Genomic DNA, 24,894 nt, shown 5'->3' with positions numbered 1-24,894 from the left:
CCCCCCACGGTGCCTCCTGTTGGCCAAGTAACGGCGGCCCTGCCTGTGGCTGCCTCTCCCGTCCCGCCTGCGGCTCTGGCTACGGCCACGCTTGTTGCCTCATTGAAGGCCCTGACTCCCTCGCCCTTACCCCGGCAAGACCGACGCCCCCCAGGACCCTGCCTTTCAGTGTCCCGCAAGGGACGGGGACATAGGCGTCGGGCCCGGGTCCCGCCCGCCCTGCCCCCTGGCTCACCCGTTCGGCCCCTGGCTATGGCTAGGTGGCTGCCTGCGGGTCCTCCGGCTCGGGGTCGGCGGCCCCCTCCGGGTTCCCCCCTGGATCCTCGGTGCCGGTCCTCGGTCCCGCCTCTGGGTCCATGTCGGCCGCCTCCGGGCCCCCCTGCTCCGGCTGGGCGTCGGACGGCGCCTTCGCCGGCTTCGGCTGCGCCTCCGCCTGCCGTGGCTTCCCCCTCCTGCACCGGTGTTCCCTTCTGCTCCCTCCGTGTCCCCTCCGTCACTCCCTCGTCCCGTTCCCTTGGCCCCTGGGTGGTCCCCTCCTGCTCCCTCCTTCCTCTCCCCTGCGGCCCCTCCGGCCGCTGCCCGTCGCCCGCCTGGGCTCCCTCGGGCTCCCCTTCGTCCTCCTCCCTTTCCTTTGGTCCCGCCTGTCTCTGCTCCTGGTCCCGTTGTTCCTCCTTCGTTCACTCCTGGCCCTTTCTCCTCTTCTTCTGTGTCTCCCTTCCTGGTCTGTCTGTCTGCGTTCCCCGTCCTCTGTCAGGTCCTGTCTTTCTTTTGGTCCTTGTTCTTGTTTTGTGTCTCTGTTCTGTTCCCCGCCCTTGGTTGATGTTTTTGCTTTTTGTCTTTCAGGTCCTGTTTCCTGCCCTCGTCTCATCCGTCGCCTCCCCTTGGGGCGCGCCCGGAGTGCGCGCCTTTGGGGGGGGGTTATGTCACGATACGCTCCGTCCGATCCCGATGTGTGCCACGCCCCCTCATTACCTCGTGTTCATTCCTGATTGTGATCATCTGTGTCCTGTTTCTTTTGATTAGTCCTGTGTATATTAGTCCGCGTCTCCCCATGTATGCCAGATTCGGCATTGTAGTGTCTCGATGTTCGTGCCTGTCAACCCTCCGGTTCGTAATAAACCCTGTTCGTCCGACTTTACGGCTCAGCTCGCCTGCTTTTCTACTCACCCGCCCGCCAGACGTGACACATACTTCACAGAGGCGGAGTTGGAAGTTTTAATGCACGCATATGAGGAATTCAAGCCAATAATAATGAAAAAAGCAATACGGCTGCATCGGCTAAAGAAAGAGTTGGCTTGGCAAAAAATAACGGACAGTTATTGTGTGTGTATTAAATTGCGAATATGACATCGCCTCCCCTTTTATTATAATGCAAAATAATTAAACACGTACCCCTTCCGCATCCTTTTGACTGTTAAATCACTATGAAAGCATTTACTTTTCCTGCCATTCATTTCTTTAGGTTAAAATAACAATGTGTATCGACTAGGAATATATGGTTTCTTATTTAATAAGGTGTAATCCTTCTGGAGCCAGAAGAATTTTGAGCCAAGTCAAAATGAAACACAAAAACATTCTGCAAAAAGGTAATATTTGATTACACGATCACTGAACTATTTATTAAACACGATTTAGTATATTCTTTCTGTCATGTAGCTAATAGAAAAAAGGCTGAAGCCCGTCTAACTGGCGGGGGCCCACCACGACCTCCCCTCACCCCATCTGAGGGCAACCAGTGGTAACCAGCATTGTACTGTCCTGTAATGATTACCTATAGTTAGTGGAAAAAAGTAAAGAGTTTTAACAAGGCAAAAAATTAAGGATACAAAATCAAGTTACCTGCACATTGATACTATGAATAGATTTCCTATTAACATAGTCTCCCTCATTTATTGAAGGAGCTTTAATAGAAATGTAGGTGCCATCAATGCACCCAATTATGAATGAATGAATGAATGAATGCCTTTTATTGTCACTATACATGTATTACATGTATTCCAAATTACATTTGGAAACCCTGAAATAGAAAGTCATATATGGAAGTATCAAGTGTGTGTGTGTGTGCAGGATGAATACATGTATAGATATAAATAGTATGACTACATATTAAATATGCATCATAGATTTTACTACAAAGGACAAACCTACCACTCTGTGGAATTCCTCTTTAATAACACGCAGAGCTTTATAGACAGGGAACTGTACAAACGTGTATAGAAGCGTTAAGTACCAGACATACTGTGCGAACGGCTCTACGCACAGTTGCTTTCCCACATGCTCTGCGTCGCCCATATTGTACAAAAAATGCCCTGACGCAAAAAACCGAAGTGCTATGTACAGAATGTTTTCTGTGCTAAGCGCAGACCCGCGGTTTGGGTTTGTGACATTTGCAATATGCGGTCTCAAGATATGTTAAGTAAATGAACGATTCTTTTGAAAACTGATAACGCTTTTTCAAATAGTCATTAGGGAATGAAAAGATATCAATACGCGGTCTTATAACTCTCTCCCGGCGAAAAAAACCTTGTATAATTTGTGCCTCCAAGTCCACAGGATCGTCATCAAAAGGGCATGCCATGCTCAGTAACCTTCTGCAACAAATTGACCCTGGAACATAACCTGCTCAGTAGCAGGTTATCTTCAGAGAGTAAGCTGTGGCGTGTACTACGAAGGGGGTTTAACCAAATCAGACTTAACCCCGAGGTAATTTGCGAACGCGAGGTTAACAAAATCAGGTTGAATCAATCGGGGCTAATCAGTACTACGAAGCCAGTTAAGAAGTTGATTTGTTAAATCGGTGTTAACTGCATTGGAGTTTGTGCGCGTTCACATATATGGAGCACATTCGGCAAGGCAAGGCACCGTTTGACTCATAGCGCGATCTCCATATGTTTCACGGAGGAAGACTGCATGCTAATTATGCAGCGTTATGAGGAGTTTAAATCAACCCTTTAAAGAAAGTCCAATACCACTGCAGGTAACAAAAGCAGGCAGGCTTGTTGGCAACGTATTGACGACGAAGAAAATGCATACGTACATTTTCACGGTCATAAAACGTGGTCTAAAATATCCCACGACCGAGTATTAGACAATGTATTGTAGTGTTTTCTGAAAAGAATTGAAATACTGTTAATAAATACGTACAGAGGCTAACAGATGCGACACAATTCAGAAGTCACCTATTATATGCTGCTAAGTAATATAATGCTCCCTGAAGTTCCATTACTATATGTTACTCATAATGAAACCTAATGTTAACAATAACTGATCCGATTTCAAATGCAATAGTAGTGGAAAGCGTTCGTCGCAGCAAGTCAAGATGAAATATAGAAACATCATGTCAAGTGGTAGGGCTATGTATTTATATTTCTACTCATTATGAAAGATTTGTTGTGTCTAGCCTCCACTAATAGCGTGTTTCTATGTTTTACAGCTAATAATAAAAGGTGTCTGTTAATATGACACTTAATAGAAGGTGAGCCACTGTTTAACAAACAATTAAATGATTTACAACAGGACAAAACGAAAAAAAGAAGCATGTGTGTAGTGAGAAAACGACTTGGAACCTGTCACTGCGGTTAAGTTAGCCTCATATTCGATATTCAGTTTTCTGGCTTTAATATCTTTACGGAATTAAGTAAGGTGGCCGTTTTTAATGACAGAATTGTGATGTCCAGTACACAGACATCGATGCACACCGATTATTTTTCTGCTTCAAAACATTTTGTGATTTGTGCCAAATCATGTTAATCGCTAATATAATATAGGTCCTTTCAGCTGTAATGATATATGGTGGTTTAGTATTTTGGGCTCATGGCGACTGTTGCACACCCCTTTGTTTCCCAGATTGCTTTACATGCAAATTTTAATTAATTTTTGTATCTGTATACTGTGCAGTCGACAATACATGAATGGGTTAATAACTTTAAAACTAGACAAGACAGGCACATCTAGTGAAGTGTGCTTTGATCAGTGGACAACAGGGAACAATGCACACCCCTTGGGTTTTCAGAATAACTTTCTCTGTAACAGTTATTAATGAATACATTGAATGCATATTATATGCCATTGCTCCATTTCATACATATTAACAGAGAGAGCCCCTCACGATTCGCGCGCCAATGTGGTACGGATCATCCAGGTACGCCGGCATTGTTTTCGGAGAAATTGTAGTGGGAGGGGCGGTGCTCATATAGGGCTGGCTTACGCAGAAACCTCGACTTAAACAAGAACAAAAACTGCTCGGAGCCATAGCAACATGTCTCGACTAAAACCTACCCACCTTTCGTAGTACGGGTTAATCGCGAAGTTACACCACACGTCATCAAGTTACTCGCAAAGTTACCCCGATAAGCCAGTTACCCCGCTTCGTAGTACAGGCCACTGCTATGGTTACGTACATACCCAGAAAGTTAACCTCTGTTTTTGGAAACGAAAGATGTGGTTATCCACTGACTTACCCTTAAACTTACCCGGGTATGTCACATAACCTGCTTTCTGGAATACCCCCCTGGTCCACCTCTCTACGCACTCAACGCAACACCTGCCAGGTTGTAAACCACGGGGTATTAGCCAGCCTAGCCAGGGACTCGTTCTTCGTACGTTGCTTAAAACATCCGTGATCAAATGAGACATCCAAGATGATATCATCGTGCTAATCATGATCCGGCTAATTGAGTTCTTCGAACACACCTGTTTTTTATTATTAGTATCGCTGGATTGAGTTATCTGAGACAATTGCGCGTTCATGCGTTGGTTTAAAAGTGGATATGTATCGATAGTAGAAACAATGATTAACAACGCTGTTATTGGCTGTTCAGCATGGCCAAAGAACGTGCCCAGTTTTTCTCCCAAGCAGAACAAGAGCTTTTAATGGAAGGTTATGCCGAATTTGAGTCTTTAATTAAAACGACAGGAAACACCTCAAAGTCTGCAAAAGCCAGGAGAGAGGGCTGGCAAAAAGTAGCAGACAAATTAAATGCGTAAGTGCTGTCCATGGTAGATGTTTCTATTACTTTCTACAGTGTGTATTTTTGCATTTTAATAATTTCATATTTACTTTGTTCTTTTATGTCAGAGCCACCACGGGACCCACTAGAACATGGGGACAAGTAAAAGTGAAGTACAAGAATATTCTACAAAATGGTAGCCTTTAATTCTTATACTGTCTTTATTTTAAAAAGCCACTTTTTTTCCTTTTTAAAAGCCACTGTTAAATAATGTGTTTGTCTGTTTATAACAGCCACCAAGAAAAAGGCTGAAAAAAAAAACAGGTGGTGGTCCTGCACCACCACAATATACCCCAGCAGAGGAGCTGGCCCTTGGGTTGAATGAAAACCGAACCATTGTGGAGGGCATCCCTGGGGGCAGCTCTTCCTCAGACCCAAAGCCAGGGACCAGTAGCAGCAACACCTTCATTGCTGGTAGGCTAAATGAGCTTTCAATTCTCTTAGTACACTGTAAAATTATTTGTTGCTGCATTAAATGAAGTATAATCCAAATGGCTGGTACAGTCATTTCAACCATTTGTGAAAGTGAAGACTTTTACAACTTTTAGTTAATATAAAATGTTGCCATGAGTTATTGATCACATTATATTTTTTACAGTGTAGTAAATTGTAATGACAATTATTTGTTTTTATTTTTTTTTTCCTCTTTTGTGCAGTTTTACATAATACACCAACATTTTTACCTGTTTCCAAGCAAGTGGTGGCTGAAGCATATGCAGTAAGTTGTGTACTTTTTCTAACTTGCATAAAGGGAAGAGAGTGCAACACTTTGGAACACCCATTTATTTCCATTGCACAGGACAGTGAAGAAACCCTCTCAGATGACTGTACTTTGGAGGAAGAACCTGTAAGTGCATAAAATAACTTTACACTAATTTGTATATACTTGTGTACCTATTCTTTCTGTCTGCAATATGAGTTGCAGGAGTCCACACCTAGAGAAAGGCATACAGAAAGGCTTGCAGAAGAGTCTGCACAAAGAACTGATACAGAGGTGGACAGTGTTGTACTTTTACTTTTTACTTTTGTTGCATGAGGCATGTTTTGACCCCTTTTTTTTTTCTTTCACAAAATGACACAGGGTGACATCCGTTCCCTATATAAACAGCATCTTCAACAAAAAATCGAGTATTTTGACCTGAAAAAACACAAATTAAGAGGAGAAATTGAACTCATCAACTTCAAAAAGACAAAAATTGCACTAGAGATAGAGTTGCTTCAAAAAGATTTTCAGAGTAAGTGCTAATACACCATTTGACACATAGTAGTATTGCTGACTTTACATAGCTATCTGTTATTGCAGGCAAAAGATGACTTGCTGGCTTTTCTTTATAAAAAAATTGTTTAAATAAAACTCCAGGAACTAAGCATATTTGTCTTGTCTTTTATTTTACACATTCAAAAATGGTGCTCCACAATTCTGTCCCGTGCAGCTCTGCCACTAGGTTGGTCCAAGTGCACTGGCTGGAGGTCATCATCAGGCTGCACCTCCACCACAGGGGTCCTCTCCTTTCTGATGGTGGCAATATTGTGGAGGATGGCACATGCAACAATTGTCACAGGCCCTGTCAGGTGCAACCCTCAGACCCTTCAGACACTGAAATCTTTCCTTTAGTTGCCCAAAGGTCATTTCAATGCGTGCCCTTGTCCCATTTGTTATATGGAACATAGCGTCACACACCATCTAAGAGATTTTAGTCAGTCAACTGCATACTTTTTGATCCATTTATTTTTTTTTAAATGTAATATATTACTAATCTGGAATATTATAAATTGTAATAGTAACATACCTGCACATTTATACTGTGAACCCCCTTTCTGTTCACAAAATCCCCTTCATTGGGGCCTGGTGTGGCCTTGATGGGGATGTGTGTGCAATCTATGGCACCAATCACGTTAGGGAAGCCTGAAGGACACATACTGTTAGTCATACTTTTTGGCATGGTCATGATTGCATGTCATTAGGCCACTTAAAATTAATAAATTGTTTTACATGACTCAAACTTCTAAAATATTGGTGAGTAGGGGATTTTATATTTTATATTTTTAGCGAAAAGACGATCGGCAACAGAGATATACTAAAACTAGAAAATTAAACTTTAATTTGTCAGTATCTCAACATTTTAAACTCTCAACAGTTCAAACAATTACAAGAAAAGAGAAACCTTCAAAACAAATGCCTAGTCTAAGTGTTTAATGGTCTTGCCACAGAATGGCCCAATAAAAGCGTCCTCCTGACAATAGCAAAACAACAGCACTTCCATTGTTTCAAACAATAGAAGTGCTGTTGTTTGACCTCAATGAGGGTCACTATTATTGGACCACTCTACAAGAGACAACTTGCTCACAGTGCACAGGATATCAGGATTTGGCACATTGACGATCTCTGACAGTTTTTGAGGTGAAAAAAAACTGATTTTTTGAAAAATTTAAAATAAAAAAAAAAATCGAGGCGGCACCAAAAAATTTAGGCAGGCGGCCATGTAAAACAATTTATTAATTTTAAGTGGCCTTAACAATTATAAATGTACCTGCAATAGCAAAAAAATTCTGCTTTACCACCTGGCTTGGAAATACCACAAAAACCCTTAAAAACTGCTTGAGTGCCAGGTAAACTTTGCGAATGGCACGACAGACAGCACTTTTCACTAAGTTCTCTGCATCTCCAATAGTGTAAAGGAAAGTGCCACTCGCAAAGAATCTCAGGGCAATGCACACAGTCTGTGCAGTTGTCAAAGTCCGACTCCTCCGTGTTGAGCACTTAATGTGGGGTTCCAACAAATTAATGATGTAAATAACACCCTCACGAGAAAAACAATATCTCTCAACAATTACACTTTCGCACTGCGCCAAAGGATCCTGTCTATCCCGCAATACGCGATTAATTCGAAAAGCTCTGCGAATTGTTCTTGCACCTTCCACAACAGGTTGCTGTCGTAAAAATGGACAAGACATGGCTGCGACAGATGTGGGGGTAGAAGCAGGAGGGTGGACAGAGTACGTGACAGGAAAATATATCTGCAAGACATTAAGCAACTGCAAGAAGATAGACAGTCTAACACCTATAACCACAAAAGTTATATTTACGCCAAGTATGCAATTAGGTTCTGAGAACACCTGCAAACAACAAGGGTTCTAAGAACTTAGAAATAAGCTAAGATGGAAATGTACCAGCTCTGCTGATTATGCTTTCGCTTTTGAGCAACATCAGAACAAGGAAGTAACTAAGCACAATGCAGGTATACTGTATAACACACAGTACAGCTTTACTGGCCAGAACACGCTGAGCTGACACACTGGGGGTGTGTAAGCAGTCTGTTCCCGAGCCGGCTCGCATTAAAGCAATAAGAGGCATTAACAATAGAATGCATTACTGAATAAAGGAGTATTAATAAAAGTAACACTGAGAGTCTCCCTGTGTGATCTCTTCTCATCCGGACCCGGTGGAGCATCGTACTCCAACAATTTGGGGGCTCGTCCGGGATGAGAAGGACACCATCATTCGGCTAAAGTGGACAAGGCTTGACTGGACACGGAAGTATACAGGGTACCCAAGTAAAAAGGTAAGCAGAGCCTGTTTTATCGAAATCTGCATATTGAACATACTAAAAAAAGTATTCTGATGTGTCCTATCGGTCTGTCTGTCTGATTTTACGGAGACTTAAAGTGTTAGAGACGTGATTGTAGATAATTTCAGAAGGGAAGACGGTGATAATTTCAGAAGGGAAGACGGTGAAATCCTTGGTTTGGCAACCCCCCTACTAGTCGACGGGCGGTAGTGCACTGGACAGGGTCCAGTGGGCTGGGTTAAAATCCCGGGGGTAGGATCCCCGAAAAGTAAAGGGATGAGGAGTCAGGGACAGAGGTCCCTAAAAGTCTGAGTCAGAATCTCGGAAAAGTAAAGGGATGAGGAGTCAGGGACAGAGGTCCCTAAAAGTCTGAGTCAGAATCTCGGTAAAGAGGGATGAAAAATTAGGGACAAAGGGTCCCTAAAGTTCTGAATTAAGGTCTCGGGGTAGAATCCCCGAAAGGTATATATACACGAGGGGAGAATAAGCAGTAAGTCTGGAGAAACTGTGGTGTTTGGTAATAGGACATTCTCAAACGCAAAAACAGTGTAAGAAGTGTGGGTGGAAAATCATAGGGAAGAATATACAGCATTATTGGATGAGTCAGAAAAAGTAAAATGGACGGTGAATTCAATAGGGAATTGGACGACGGAGGCTGGGGAAATAGTCCCAAAAGCCCATGGAAAACTCTGTCAGATCAAATGAAACTTATGGAGGTGACGATATCGGAAGAAGTAGGCGAAAAGGATAGGGAAAAGGTGGTGGCAGATGCCAGGGAAAGAATGATGAGAGTAATGAGATGTGCAGGGTATAAGCCAGAGGATAGATGATCTTTAGGAGAATTACTCTGGTTACAGGAAAAAGAACACAGAAGGCAGGTAAAAGAAGCAGTCCGTCACAAAAATGAAGTGGGGATGTTTAAAAAAGGGAAATGGGAAAAACAGGAGAAAAAGGTAGGAGAGGAAAAGAGAGTATGGTGGAAATTGGCAATGTTGTGGCAAGGGACAGATCATTTACATAGGGAGCCGATGGAGCAAAAGGGGCCGTCAGAGAATAAAAACAAAACGTGTTCGGATGACCCTCCCGCTTACTCTAGTGGAGGGACGGTGCCCTCCGCCCCAGTGGTCCCAGTCACACATATGTGTCCTCAATTTACTATAACGTCGGGAACCGTCCTAATTGAATCAGAAAGACGGGGACAGGGACAGATGTATGACGGCTCCCGAACAGAAGGTTCAGAAGGAAAGGGAAGAGATGACCCAGGTGTGACAAGGGAACTGAATGACAGTCAGGGAACGGAGACTGAGGGAGAGGACGAATGTCCAACAACAAAGGCATTCGGGGCACGAGTACAAAGGGCTCAGATAGAGAGACGAAAGGGCCAGGCGTCACGGAAACAGAACCCGTGTGCTCTAGTGAATGGGCAGAGAAGTACCAGAGTCGAAATAGCGGGGACATTACATGTGGTTTTGGAAAAAAAAATTGCAGAATGTACTGAGGATCAGGAAAGTACCGAAATCAGAATAGGAGGGATAGTGTCAGGGATGTTGGAGGACTACCCTCCTCGGGACTGCGACGAGGAACTGATAAGAGAATATGAGGAGAGTATAACACGGGTACGGGAGGAAATTGAGCGAGAGCGAGAGGCCACGGAAGAATTGAGAAAGGTGCTAGGAGGGAAAGACCGCAGACACCATATGACAACTAGATCTAAAACTCGGGAGGCTACACAGTTCCCCCTCCTGCGGGAGGCAGGTCAGATGTGCGATAAATATAAGCCATTCTCCATAGGAGATGTCCAGGCGCTTACAGATAAATTACCTCCAGCTGCAGAGGGAGGAGGACAATGGTTAGAGAAGCTGGACCAGCTGACTACGGGTCAGAAATTGGCCCTAGGAGATTTTCGTGCCGTGGCCGCCAGGGCCATGGGCAAACACACTTTATTAGAATTAGAGGGAAGAGCAGGAATTCTTAGGCGAGAGGATAACATAGAACTGACCAGAGTGATAATGAAATTGGGTGACGCCCTGCGAGAGATGTTCCCTGCGCCCAGTGGAGCAGTGGTCCCGAAGTTTTTCTGGGACCCCAAATTACACCCGAGAGAGTATTTGGATCAGTGTAAGGAGGACTGGACCCGGCGGACGGGGTGCCATCCGGGGCGAGAGTGATTTCAGCGAGAGTGGTTTAGGCATGCAGTTCTTGAAGGCGTTCCCGAGAGGGTGAGGACCATAATGTTCGACAGTCCTGACCTCCCAGGGGCAGACTCCCAGGTGTGGGATAGACACCTGGTCCATCATTTACAGAGGGCAAAGGAGGACGTACATAAGGAGGAGAGTGAGGTAAAACAGTTACAGACACAGTTATTGAAACTCCAGGTGGGTGAGGCCAGGAAAAAGGCGAATGACGAGAAAAAGAAGGGACAGAGTAAACAAATGGTGGCTGGGGCACAACCAGAGGGACCCCAATTTCAACCACCCGGTCCGTGGTATGGACCCCCCACCTACCAACAGGGCGGGTGGGGCCAACAATGGGGTCGAGGCCGGGGAGGTTGGGGCCGGGGAAACAGGGGCCGGGCCGTGAGAAGGGGTGCATTGCAAGGTGGACAGCGGCCAGGGACCTGTTACAGGTGTGGGGGAACTGGACACTGGACCCGTGATTTTGTGTGTTCTGCGAATGCAGCGGGTCAGGCCGGAGGTGCCCGTCCCGGTGGTCAGGGGCCGGCCGTGGCCCCACAGGTGATAGTGCCGCACGCGCAAGCAGTCCCCACCGCACAGGGCGTGGTCGCTGCGGGGCAATTCCCGTTCCTGGCCAGCGACGACTGGGGCTGGGACCCCAATCAAGACTGACGGTCCCCACGGGTGGCCCAGGGAGCAGGGGAGGCAGACCCCATGCTCCCTCTCTTGGTCATGGACAAAGAACTGCCGTTCCTAGTAGACACCGGAGCCACGTATTCCACCCTCATCGTGGCCCCAGAACAACATCTCCTGTCTACATCTACAGTGACCGTTGTGGGCTTCTCGGGGGAGGAACAGAGACTGCCAGTGACCAAGCCAGTTAAGGTGGTGGTGGGGAAACAGACTTTGCTCCACCCCTTTCTTGTGTCTCCCTCTGTGCCTGTGAACTTGCTGGGGAGAGACATGTTGGTGAAGCTGGGAGCATCAATTCTGTGCAGCGCTGATGGACTGGTTGTCACCTTGCCGGGGGGTACACGCATCCGCTGCAGTACGCAGACATGGGGGATGGGGCAGTGTCTGATGCAGCCCGTCCAAGAACAGCCGCTGGCTGACATTTACTGGGCCCTGATAGAACCCAGCCTGATGGGTATTTTGGCAGCTTACTCTGTGTGGCGGCCCTGGATCTCGCTCCTAGAGCCTTATGTGCCTCCGCCCGACCCTCCCCATGTGACCCTTTTCTATGATAGGGATGACACCGAATGGTACGGAGAACTCTTTGCAGAGCAACTGGAAGGCCGCCAGTGGCAAGTTGCCTCTGAAAATATATACGTGGGTCCTGAAGGGGTGGCCTCAACCACCAATTTAACTGCAGAACAGCTTCCCTGGTACCGAATGGGCCAGGAAGCCGTCCCTCACGTCTCCCTGGCCCTCCACCCTAAGCATCAGGCTAAAGACTTAGGGCCAATGGTAAAAAGAGCCAGGGACGCCTGGGACTGGGCTCCGACCCAGGTCCCACAAATTTCCTTCTCGCCCTCCTGTAATACGTTTTGCATTCAGGTCACTGCACAAGACACTGCTCTCCTACAGCATGAACAGATAACGAGGGATCACGGGCGTGAAAAGATGGACCATCCAAAAGCAGCAGCCCTGCTAGCTGCATTGCCCGATTCCCTATGGTCCACCAGTCCCACAGATGTCGGGCTGATCGATTGTCCCCCGGTGCAGTTCCAACTGCGCCCTGGGGAAGGCCCCCTGTGGATTAAACAGTACCCTCACAAACCAGTGGCAGAGGAGGGAATAGCTGAGACGATAGAAGGCCTGCTGAGGGGAGGGGTGTTGGAGGCGTCCACATCAGAATGGAACACGCCTATCCTCCCAGTTGAAAAGGCAGGTTCAGGGAAGTACCGTATGGCACACGACCTGCGCGCCGTGAACAATCTCCTGCTCACTCCCACCGTCCCAGTCCCAAATCCTTATGTGGCACTCACTAATCTGACTCCGCACCAGAAATGGTTTACATGCATTGATTTGGCTAACGCTTTTTTCTGTCTCCCACTCGCTGAGGAGTGCAGAGACATTTTCTCCTTCACATACAGGGGGTGCCAACTGCGCTACACTAGGCTGCCACAGGGGTTTGCTCTCTCTCCCGGTATCTTCAATCAGGTTTTGAAACAGGCCCTGGAGGGATGTCCCCTCCCGGATGGCGTCACCCTTGTACAGTACGTAGATGACCTTCTCATCGCGGCACCATCTGCAGAGGCGGCCCTGCAGGGGACGAGAGCTGTGTTGCTCCGGTTGTCAGGCAGAGGATTTAAGGTCAGTAAGGACAAGTTGCAGGTTGCGCGGACCATTGTTTCATTCCTAGGTCGAGTGCTGTCTAGCGCAGGGACAGGTCTCTCCCCAGCCCATCGGTCCAGTATCCTACACCACCCGAAGCCCACCACAGTAAAGGACATGCTGTCCTTCCTAGGACTTACAGGGTACAGCCGCACGTATATTCCTGACTACACGGGGCTTACTCAGCCCCTCCGACGCCTGGTCCGTGAACACGGCCTCCGCCGCCTTGGGGCGTTCCTCGCCTGGGACCAGGCTGCGGAAGAGGCTTTCATAGCCCTGAAACAACGCCTCGCACAGGCAGCGGATCTAGCCCTGCCAGACTACTCCCTCCCCTTCTATCTTGATGTTTCTGAAACAGAAGATGTCGCCAATGCCATCCTGTTTCAGAAAAAAGGGGGAGAGAGGAGAGCACTGATGTACCTGAGCATAAAACTTGACACCACGGAAAAAAGGCACCCTGCATGCACCAGGCACGCAGCAGGAATTGCGAAGATCATTCAAAAAACAGCACACATAGTGATGGGACACGCACTGCACGTCCTAACCTCACATAGTGTGGTGGCATACGTAAACTCACAGACATTTACCATGATATCACTCAGACAACAGAGGCTCAGCAAAATCTTGGAAGCACCAAATTTACATTTCAGCCATGAAGGGATCAACATGGCAGACCGAATGGGAGGGGGAGAACCTCATGTGTGCGAGTTAAGGGTACAGAAGGAGGAGAAGGTCAGAGGAGATTTGGAACGGAGGAGTGGTTCACAGACGGTTGTTGCTTCAGGACGGAGACAGGAAGTTTGCAAGCAGGGTACGCGGTAGTGGCAAGGCAAGATCAGACATACGTCACTTTGAAGGCTGAAAAGCTGACAGGAGCGCAGTCTGCCCAGAGAGCAGAGGTGGTTGCAGTAATTGAGGCTTTGAAACTAGCAGAAGGAAAGGAAGTTACTATTTATTCAGCCTACGCAGTGGGAGCTGTGCACGTAGAATTGAGTCAGTGGCTGAGAGCGGGGTTTTTGACAGCAGGAAACAAGCCGATCAAGCATGAAACGGAAATGAGAGAGCTTGCAGAAGCTTTGCTGCTGCCTGCTCGAGTAGCAGTGGTGAAATGTAAAGGTCACGAGGGCACGGGGACAGCGGTCGCCCGAGGTAATCAAGTAGCAGACGAGGAAGCAAAACGAGTTGCAGGCTACACAGTGGCCAGACAACTGGTCACGGTGGAGGAAGAGGTTCAGCCGCAGCCCCGACTGACCTTGGAAGTAGTGAAGGGAGAACAACAGAAAGCTTCCCCAGAGGAAATGACAATGTGGAGAGAGAGAGGGGGACAGCAGAAGGACGGTTTGTGGCAGAATAAAGGGGGAGAGAGGAGAGCACTGATGTACCTGAGCATAAAACTTGACACCACGGAAAAAAGGCACCCTGCATGCACCAGGCACGCAGCAGGAATTGCGAAGATCATTCAAAAAACAGCACACATAGTGATGGGACACGCACTGCACGTCCTAACCTCACATAGTGTGGTGGCATACGTAAACTCACAGACATTTACCATGATATCACTCAGACAACAGAGGCTCAGCAAAATCTTGGAAGCACCAAATTTACATTTCAGCCATGAAGGGATCAACATGGCAGACCGAATGGGAGGGGGAGAACCTCATGTGTGCGAGTTAAGGGTACAGAAGGAGGAGAAGGTCAGAGGAGATTTGGAACGGAGGAGTGGTTCACAGACGGTTGTTGCTTCAGGACGGAGACAGGAAGTTTGCAAGCAGGGTACGCGGTAGTGGCAAGGCAAGATCAGACATACGTCACTTTGAAGGCTGAAAAGCTGACAGGAGCGCAGTCTGCCCAGAGAGCAGAGGTGGTTGCAGTAATTGAGGCTTTGAAACTAGCAGAAGGAAAGGAAGTTACTATTTATTCAGCCTACGCAGTGGGAGCTGTGCACGTAGAATTGAGTCAGTGGCTGAGAGCGGGGTTTTTGACAGCAGGAAACAAGCCGATCAAGCATGAAACGGAAATGAGAGAGCTTGCAGAAGCTTTGCTGCTGCCTGCTCGAGTAGCAGTGGTGAAATGTAAAGGTCACGAGGGCACGGGGACAGCGGTCGCCCGAGGTAATCAAGTAGCAGACGAGGAAGCAAAACGAGTTGCAGGCTACACAGTGGCCAGACAACTGGTCACGGTGGAGGAAGAGGTTCAGCCGCAGCCCCGACTGACCTTGGAAGTAGTGAAGGGAGAACAACAGAAAGCTTCCCCAGAGGAAATGACAATGTGGAGAGAGAGAGGGGGACAGCAGAAGGACGGTTTGTGGCAGAATAAAGAGGGTAAGCCAGCCCTCCCAAGCAACCTCCGCCAGACAGTGCTGGAGGAAGCCCATGGGGTGGGGCATGCGGGAGTGAAACAGATGCTGAGTAACTTGACAGGGTGGTGGCACCCATTCATGAAGGACATGGTGAGAGAGCATGTGAAAAGTTGTACTATTTGCGTAATGTACAACCCACGCTCCACGGTCAAACCGGGACAGGGACAATTCCCCAGGTGTGCCAAAGCAGGGGAAGAAATAGTCATAGACTATACAGATATGGTGGTTTCGGCGAGGGGATTCCGGTATGTGCTGATGTGCGTGGATGCGTTCTCTGGGTGGCCAGAAGCATGGCCCACAAGAAGGGAGGATGGAGCCTCCGTGGTGAAATTTTTGATCAACCAGTACATACCACGGCATGGGTTCCCCAACAGAATCCGGTCAGACAACGGGACACACTTTAAAAATGAGGACCTGAGGCGGGTAGAGAAGGCCTTGGGGTTGAAACACGCGTTCGGAACGGTTTATCACCCACAGTCCCAGGGGAAGGTGGAGCGGATGAACCAAACTATCAAACAGAAATTGGCTAAAATCTGTGCACAGACAAAACTGAATTAGGTCGATGCGTTGCCACTGGCATCAATGTCCGCAAGGTGTTCCGTAAACCGGGGAACCGGGTTCACCCCATTTGAACTGCAGATAAGCAGGCAGTTTCCGGGCCCGGTGAAGGAGCTGGCCTGGACCCCTGATGAGACACGGGGGCGGGGATACAGAGCATACTATGATGGCTTGCAAGTTCTCGTTTCAGGTTTCTCCCAACAAGTCCAGGGAACTGCACCAGAGGCAGCCGCGGCCAAACCACACACTGGGGAGTGGGTCCTGCTGAAAGTCATCAAAAGGAAGTGGTCAGAGCCCAGGTGGACCGGCCCCTTCCAAGTCGTCGAAAGGACATCCCACGCAGTGCGGTTGAAGGGAAAAGGAGACACGTGGTACCATTGGAGCCAGTGCACCGCAGCCCAGGAGCCAGGATGAGCGGTGGGAGAGATCCAGGAAGACCTCACGCAAGGGGAAGAACTGCCTGACTCGGAAGAGCCAGGACCAACTCAGGTCACCACAGGGGCAGAATAATCCCCGACCTGAAAGACCAGCAGGGCAGTCTACCCCTGGCTGGTTGAAGAACCAGCAGTCCTCACCAGCGCAGATCAGGATGAAGAACCAGCAGATGAAAAGGGGGACTCTGGGGGGAATGAGTGTGTTATATAGAATATTTAGAACGCTTGTAGTTATGTGTGTATGGCTTTCCATTGTCCAAACATGGGGCCCCCGTAAATCATGTGAGGAGAGGTGGGGGATTCTGAAGTTGCGGTATATCAAAGGCACCAGCGCCACATTTCTGTTCGATCTCTGTGACGTGATTGATTGCGGAGGCCACAACGCCTCGTATTAAGGGTACAACGTCTGGCTCTGCGTTGAGGCTGAATTCAACGAAGCCTGTAATGGGCGCCAATACCCCGGAACACCGACGTGTGGTTGGCACATGGTGGCTAAGTATACCGGGGCGTGGCAGCCGCACGGCCCAGTCTGGGGGGATAATGAGTGGGGGAGGCCCTGGAAGGAGTGGTGGCGCAACGTCACCTTCTCCCGAGAAGGCCACACAGGGACATTAGGTTGGAATCCACTGGCCCTGTCTTTGGGGCAGTACTTCTCAGGCCCTGATAGGAGGCCTTCCCTCTACTTAAGACTGGGAGCGGAGGTTTCCGGGAAAGATCCATGGGGAGTGATCAGGATTGATTTTGTGGATCCTCCCAGAACGGCCAACAGACCTCCTGGGTCTCCCGTAAAGGGCCCAGGTCAAACCACAAACGACACCCGAGTAGTGCAGGTAGACTACACCACGTTAAATCCCCTAGACATTTTAGAACTAGCCACAGGATATAAAGACAGTAATCTCTGGTTGAATTGGATGGCCGAGACGGCCCGAGAACAGACAATGGAAGGGAGTAATAACTTCGCTTTTAATTTCTATAGCTACATTTGCTGCAATTTTAGTCACTTGTGGGTGTGCTCTGTCAGTCTGCCTGATCTCCTCCACCATAGAGAAGCATGAACCCCTCAGAATGCATATGATGCCCCTCCTCGGCCCAGGGTCCAACAGGGACCAGGAGGAGACGGTGTTCCAAAAGGTGATCTCCTAGCGGAGATCAAAAGGGGGATACCCTAAAATTTCTGTAACCTTTAGGTGATCTCTGTGCAGAGATCAAAAGGGGGAATTTATGGGGGTAGAAGCAGGAGGGTGGACAGAGTACGTGACAGGAAAATATATCTGCAAGACATTAAGCAACTGCAAGAAGATAGACAGTCTAACACCTATAACCACAAAAGTTATATTTACGCCAAGTATGCAATTAGGTTCTGAGAACACCTGCAAACAACAAGGGTTCTAAGAACTTAGAAATAAGCTAAGATGGAAATGTACCAGCTCTGCTGATTATGCTTTCGCTTTTGAGCAACATCAGAACAAGGAAGTAACTAAGCACAATGCAGGTATATAACACACAGTACAGCTTTACTGGCCAGAACACGCTGAGCTGACACACTGGGGGTGTGTAAGCAGTCTGTTCCCGAGCCGGCTCGCATTAAAGCAATAAGAGGCATTAACAATAGAATGCATTACTGAATAAAGGAGTATTAATAAAAGTAACACTGAGAGTCTCCCTGTGTGATCTCTTCTCATCCGGACCCGGTGGAGCATCGTACTCCAACACAGACTTCCCTATCTCCTCCGGTTATAAAGCCGCGATCTAATCCTGTTTACATGAAATAAGCCTGCTCCCGAGCAGGTTTAAGCTTGCGCACCTGTTGCTATGACAGCAAGTCCAGGATGAGCTTCGAAGAACCAAACAATCCAAGATCATGCCAAATCGTCAACAATCAAATCCAGCTAACTGAGTTAGCGACGTACGAAGAACGAGCCCCAGGTCAGCTAACAACTCCGACAACCATGACAACGTCCCTGTCAACTTCGGATTATTAAACATCCGCTCGCTTACGAGCAAGAGGCATCTCATCTAGGATCTCCTCATCAACTGTTAGTTAGATCTTCTTTGTTTGACTGAGACTTGGCAACAACCTAATGACTTTTCACAACTACACGAGGCTACTCCTCCGGGGTTTGTTTACATCTCGCAACCTCGTGACTCTGGCCGTGAAGGAGGTCTCGCGATAATCTATCGTGAGAAGTGGAAAGTCCAGCCGATGACTGCTCCTGCCTACAACTCCTTTGAATAAACTGTGTGTCAAATTTCTGGTCCTATTCCCACCATTATTGCCTCTGTCTACCGCCCCCCTTAATCCAACTCGGACTTTATAAATGACTTTGCTGATTTTCTTACGTACTTATCTACTCTCTCACTCAACACAATACTGCTGGGTGATTTTAATATACACATGGACAATATCAATCACTCTCTCACTAAAGACTTTGCATCTTGTCTGGAGAGTTTTGGTTTTCAGCAGCATATTAATTTTCCTACTCATGGAAAAGGTCACATTTTGGATTTAGTTTGTTGCTCTGATCTCATCCCTTTCAATTGTACAGCTGATGTTTTGTCTATAACTGATCATTTTTTTGTTTCATTTAATATTAATCTTACTGTTTCTATAACCAAGCTTCCACGAATCATCTCGTATCGTAATATTAAGCAAATTAATCCAGATACTCTTTCCGATGGTATTGATAGTATATTGAATATACATAATTTATCCACCCCTGATGATCTGGTTTCTCACTATAACAATAATCTCAATACTGTTCTCAACTCTTTAGCTCCTATGAAAACCAGGTCTGTTTCTGCACCCTGGTTTACTCCTGAATTAAGGCTTCTTAAAGCCAAAGGTCGACAACTTGAGCGTCTACATAAGAATACTGGTCTTGTTGTTCATTGAGAGATGTACAATAATCATATTTCACATTATAAGGGTTGTATTGCTCAAACTAAATCCAGCTACTACTCTAGTATCATATGCTCAAATGAAGGAAACATCAAGTCTTTGTTTACACTGCTTAACACTATTATTAAGCCTCCAGACTCCCTACCCTCTCACCTGTATTCTGTTCAATTCTGTAATTCCTTAATATCATTTTTAAATGAGAAAATACATAAGATCCACCAGCATTTGGGCTCACACACCTCTTCCAGTACCTCCTCTGATATCAACCTGTTTTCATATACATTTTCTGCTTTCCAGCTTCCTACTGACTTACACATCTCAGACCTTATCTCTAAGTAATCTTCTACCTGTCAATTAGATCCCCTTCCTACTGTTCTGGTTAAAGCCTGCCTCCCCTCTCTGCTTCCCCTTATTTCTGCTATTATTCACTCTTCACTTACCACTGGAATTGTTCCTATCTCTTTTAAAACCGCTGCTATCACCCCAATTTTGAAAAAGAAACAGGTCTTGATCCTAACAACTTTAATAATTACCGCCCTATTTCTAACTTACCTTACCTCTCCAAAATTCTTGAAAAAATAGTAGCCTCACAAATCAACTCGTACCTAACTCAAAATAACCTGTACAAACAATTCCAGTCTGGTTTCCGCCTCCTACATAGCACTAAAACTGCCCTTATTAAAATCACCAATGACCTCCTCATGGCAGCTGACCCCAGTTTACTTACCATTTTAATTCTACTTGATCTGAGTTCGGCCTTTGACATTATATCTCATTCCGTTCTTCTCAATAGATTAATTTCTATCGGTATAACTCACACTCCTTTAAACTGGTTAAATCTTATCTCTCAGGCCGCACTCAATTTGTTCAACTTAAATCATTTACATCCCAGCCCTCTCCAGTTATCATTGGTGTGCCCCAGGGCTCTGTCCTGGGGACCATTCTTTTCATTATTTATCTCATCCCCATTAGACATATTTTTCGTAAATACAACATACATTTTCATTGCTACGCAGATGATACCCAGCTCTATCTTACTAGTAAACCCAATTCCACCCTCCCACCCTCTTCCCTTACTGATTGCATTGATGAGTTAAAATCTTGGTTTTCTTCTAATTTCCTAAAATGTAACAGTGAAAAAACTGAATTTCTTCTGATTGGTACCAAATCAACAATTTCTAAAGCTGACAGTTTTTCAATCACAATCGATAACTCTTGTGTCACCCCCTCCCCTCAGGCTAAGAGTCTGGGTGTCATCCTCGATAGCACATTATCCTTTCAATCTCATATTAACAATATCACTCGGTCCGCATACTTCCATCTCCATAATATAAATCGTCTCCGTCCTTCCCTCACCCCCCATACCGCTGTCCTTGTTCACAGTTTAGTCACGTCACGACTGGACTACTGCAATTCCCTTCTGTTTGGTCTGACCAAAAAATCCCTCCATAAGCTTATAATAATAATAATAATATATTTTATTTATAAAGCGCTTTTCAAGACACTCAAAGACGCTTCACAACACAATAGAATAAAATAGCACACAATTTATAACATAAAATCAAGCATTAAAAGCAATTTTAAACAGGTGAGTTTTGAGTTCTTTCTTAAAAGTAGGGAGATCAGAGCAGTCGCGGAGGGATTTGGGCAGTGAGTTCCAAAGGGTGGGGGCAGTGATGGAGAAGGCTCTGTCCCCCCAGGTTCGGAGCTTGGTCCTACAGGGCAGGGACAGGAGGTTCGAGCTGGATGAGCGTAGGGAGCGAGATGGAGTGTGGTGATGGAGCAGGTCTGTGAGGTAAGAAGGGGCCAGGTTGTGGAGTGCTTTGAATGTGATGAGAAGGATTTTGAAGTGGATGCGCTGAGGGACGGGGAGCCAGTGAAGCTTTTGGAGGACAGGGGTGATGTGTTCACGTGAGCGGGTTTGGGTAAGGAGCCGGGCAGCGGAATTCTGAATATACTGTAGTCTATTGAGAGTTTTGGATGGTGAACCGTAGAGGATGCTATTGCAGTAATCAATTCTGGATGTGATGAATGCGTGGATGAGAGTTTCAGCGGCAGAGAAGGTGAGTGATGGGCGGAGACGGGCTATGTTTTTAAGGTGAAAGAATGTAGTCCGGGTTATGTGCTTGACGTGGGGTTCAAATGAAAGAGTGGGATCTAGGAGTACACCGAGGTTACGGATGAGTGGGGATGGAGAGAGTATGGTGTTATCAAAGTGCACAGTGGAATGTAGTGAGGATTTGGTGATGTTGTGTGGACCGATGATGATGAAGTCTGTTTTGTCGCTGTTTAGTTTGAGGAAATTATGATTCATCCAGTTTTTAATGTCTGTTAGACAGTGGGAGAGAGTGGAGTGGATGCTGGGGTTGATGGATGTTGTGGAGATGTAAAGTTGGATGTCGTCAGCGTAGCAATGAAAGCGGAGACCGTGACGACGAATGATATTGCCAAGAGGGAGGATGTAGAGAATGAAAAGGAGAGGACCAAGCACCGAACCCTGGGGAACCCCCTGCTGCACGGGGGCTATGGTAGATGAGCAATGATTAATGTGGATAAACTGTTGCCGATTTGTGAGATAGGACTGGAGCCAGAAGAGAGCAGAGCCGGTGATGTTCAGTAAATTTTTGAGGCGAGACAGGAGGATGGAGTGACTGATAGTGTCGAAGGCTGCAGTGAGGTCCAGGAGGATGAGGATGGAGAGGTGGCCAGAGTCAGAGGAGAGGAGAAGGTCATTAGTGATTTTGAGTAGAGCTGTTTCGGTGCTGTGTTTAGGACGGAATCCAGACTGGAATGGTTCATAGAGACTGTTGGAAGTAAGGTGGGTTTGGAGTTGGGCGGCAACTACACGTTCCAGGATTTTAGACAGAAAGGGGAGGTTGGATATGGGACGGAAATTAGCACAGTTGTCGGGGTCAAGGGTAGGTTTTTTGAGAATGGGGGTAATAGCAGCCAGCATGAGAGACTTTGGAACAGAACCGGAGGAAAGGGAGGAGTTTATAATTTGGGTGATCAGTGGAGAGAGAACAGGAAGACAGGCTTTGATGAGAGGAGAGGGAATAGGGTCCAAGGAACATGTTGAAGTTTTAATGCCAGAAAACAGTTTTGTCAGGTGAGCAGGGGAAATGGGTGTGAAATGAGAGAGCTGTTGATGGGGCGGAGGAGGATCAGGTGGAACAGTGTGGGAGGAGGAAAGGTCAATTGAACTGTAAACAGAATCTATTTTGGACTGAAAAAATGATTGAAATTGATTGCATTTGTCAGTGGTGAAGGAAGATGAGTTAGTATTGTTAGGCTTTAGGAGTGTGTTTATTGTGGAAAAGAGAGCTTTAGGGTTATTGGAACCTGAGTAGATGAGGTTGGAGTAGTAATTGGACCGGGCAGAGTTTAATGTGTCTTTGTATTGCTGTATGTAATCTGTGTAAATTTGGAGATGAACAGTTAAACCAGATTTCTTGTACAGTCTCTCAAGCTGGCGCTTACGAGACTTCATTTGATGAAGTTCAGGAGTGTACCAGGGGGCAGTATAAGTGAAAGAGACGGTTTTAGTTTTGGTGGGGGCCAGTTCGTCAAGACAGTAGGAGAGGGTATTATTGTAATGAGTGACAAGTTCAGAAGGGTTATCAGACAGAGGGGAAGGGAAGGTAGGCAGTTTAGAGGAAAGAAGAACAGAAAGAGCAGTAGTGTCAATGGATTTTAGATTTCTGAAGGTTATTGTACGTTTTGCTTTATGGGCTGTGAGTGGGATTTGTATGTTAAAAGTTATGGCAAAGTGGTCAGATATGCAAAGATTATGGCTGGAGAGATTGTTGATTGTGGGACCATTGGAGCAAACCAAATCAAGAATGTGACCATGAGTATGAGTGGGGAAATTAACATATTGAGTAATGTTGAAGAATTGAAGAAGGTCCATGAATTCAGCAGCGGGTTTGGAGTTGACATTGTCAATGTGGAAATTAAAGTCACCAAGCAGAAGGATGGAAGATGATATGGCACTTAACTGAGTCAGAAAATCTGTGAGGTCTGTTAGGAATGAGGGGTCAGGTTTCGGCGAGCGGTAAATAACAGCAGTTACAAGTGGAGATGGACCGGACAGTTTGAAAGCAGTATATTCAAATGAGTGAAAGTTTGAGAGAGAGAGAGGGGTTAATTTAATGTCTTTTTTAAAAATAACAGCTGTGCCGCCGCCACGCCCTTTAGAACGGGGGTTTTCAACAAAAGTGAATCCAGGGGGTGTGGTCTGATTTAGGGAGAGATAGTCCATAGGTTTATGCCAGGTTTCAGTCAAACAGAGAAAATCCAGTTTATTGTCTGTGATGTATTCATTTAAAATGAGTTCCTTTTTGCTGAGGGAGCGGGTGTTGAGGAGGGAAAAGTTCAGATGACGTGAATTTGCAGTGAGTTGTGATGCGCGAGGAACAGGGCGGAGGTTGGACCTACTCACGTATAGGTTGTTGTGATGACGCAATGCGGAAGTATCAGAGCGGTACGACCAGATGGACGGGATGGCGTCCACAGATGAGCTGTGGTAAGAAAAAATACGTCCAGATCCCCGATGTGAAGGACGGGAGCTGCGGAGGAGTCCAAGCTGTTGGAGAGAAGCAGCGCAGTCCGGGAGGCAGCGGTTGTTGAGCTGGCGAAGGGTAGAGGCGGAGTACTGCAGCAACGGCGGCATTCTCAAACACTGCAGTGGCCCCACAAACTCCCCGGGCTGCAGGTCAGCAGACAGCTCCTCGGGGGGGTGGAAGCCGCTGCGTCCAGCGCTCCTTCGCTCTCCGTAAAACGGCCCTTCGTCTTCCTCACGGTCCAGGAATTTACGGAGCTGCCGAAACTCCTCTGCCGTCTGCTCCTCCACAAAGCAGCCTGTGGCTCGAACCGAGCTTCCACACCTCCGCCACGGAGGACGGCAAAACAGCCGATCTCGTGAAGGCGAGAGCGAGAGCCCGCGTTTGGCAGGTACAGCTTTACAAAAGGTGTTATCCAGGTAAGTTTGTAAAGCGTTATAAAGTAATAAAACAACTCCCAATAAAACTGAATAAAACTAGGTAAAACAAATAAAACTGAATAAAACTCGGAAAACAAACAAGCCGCAGAGCTTCAAAACATACACCGGAGAGCAGCGGCAGTCAAACACGCCAGCATTTCCACCTTTTTTTTTACCTAGTTTTATTCAGTTTTATTGGGAGTTGTTTTATTACTTTATAACGCTTCAATTACTTCAAAATTCTGCTGCTCGTATTATTACTAAAACCCCTTCTATACATCATATAACCCCTGTCCTGCAGCAGCTGCACTGGCTCCCAGTACATTTACGCATTAATTTCAAAATCCTCCTCTATTCATTTAAGGCCATCCACAACCTCGCTCCTCCATACCTGTCTGATCTTATTCACATTGCTACTCCCTCTCATTCCCTCAGGTCTTCCTCCTCTATTCATCTCATCGTCCCTTCTGCCTGCCTTGTCACTATGGGGAGCAGGGCATTCTGTTGCTCTGCTCCCCAACTATGGAACTCCTTACCAAATGACATTAGAAACATAAATTCCTTTTCACTTTTT

The 24,894-nt window shown here is 46.7% G+C and overlaps 1 protein-coding gene and 2 long non-coding RNA genes across 3 annotated transcripts; 2 read left to right on the top strand and 1 right to left on the bottom strand.

The window, feature by feature from the left end:
* The first annotated feature begins 4,615 nt into the window (after positions 1 to 4,615).
* On the top strand, positions 4,616 to 5,260 carry LOC140579004 (uncharacterized). The gene is made up of 3 exons (XR_011983257.1): positions 4,616 to 4,982; positions 5,078 to 5,145; positions 5,243 to 5,260. It is a non-coding gene; the product is annotated as an uncharacterized lncRNA (long non-coding RNA).
* A 2,722-nt stretch (positions 5,261 to 7,982) lies between these two features.
* LOC140579005 (uncharacterized) lies at positions 7,983 to 18,089 on the top strand. Its single transcript, XR_011983258.1, has 2 exons — positions 7,983 to 8,572; positions 16,197 to 18,089. It is a non-coding gene; the product is annotated as an uncharacterized lncRNA (long non-coding RNA).
* Positions 18,090 to 20,834: 2,745 nt separating this feature from the next.
* LOC140578921 (uncharacterized) lies at positions 20,835 to 24,011 on the bottom strand. Its single transcript, XM_072701027.1, has one exon. The coding sequence runs from the start codon at positions 24,009 to 24,011 to the stop codon at positions 20,901 to 20,903; it is 3,111 nt and encodes a 1,036-aa protein (XP_072557128.1). The 3' UTR covers positions 20,835 to 20,900.
* Between the last annotated feature and the right edge of the window lie 883 nt (positions 24,012 to 24,894).

The sequence above is a fragment of the Paramormyrops kingsleyae genome, chromosome 17, assembly GCF_048594095.1.
Source record: "Paramormyrops kingsleyae isolate MSU_618 chromosome 17, PKINGS_0.4, whole genome shotgun sequence".
Lineage (NCBI taxonomy): Eukaryota > Metazoa > Chordata > Actinopteri > Osteoglossiformes > Mormyridae > Paramormyrops > Paramormyrops kingsleyae.
The sequence above is the reverse complement of the archived record's forward strand: the minus strand, read 5'-3'. Positions and strand labels throughout refer to the sequence as shown.

Bases quoted from the DNA above. Each gene is read 5' to 3' on its own strand.
- LOC140578921 (XM_072701027.1), bottom strand. From the start codon at position 24,011: ATGCCGCCGTTGCTGCAGTACTCCGCCTCTACCCTTCGCCAGCTCAAC.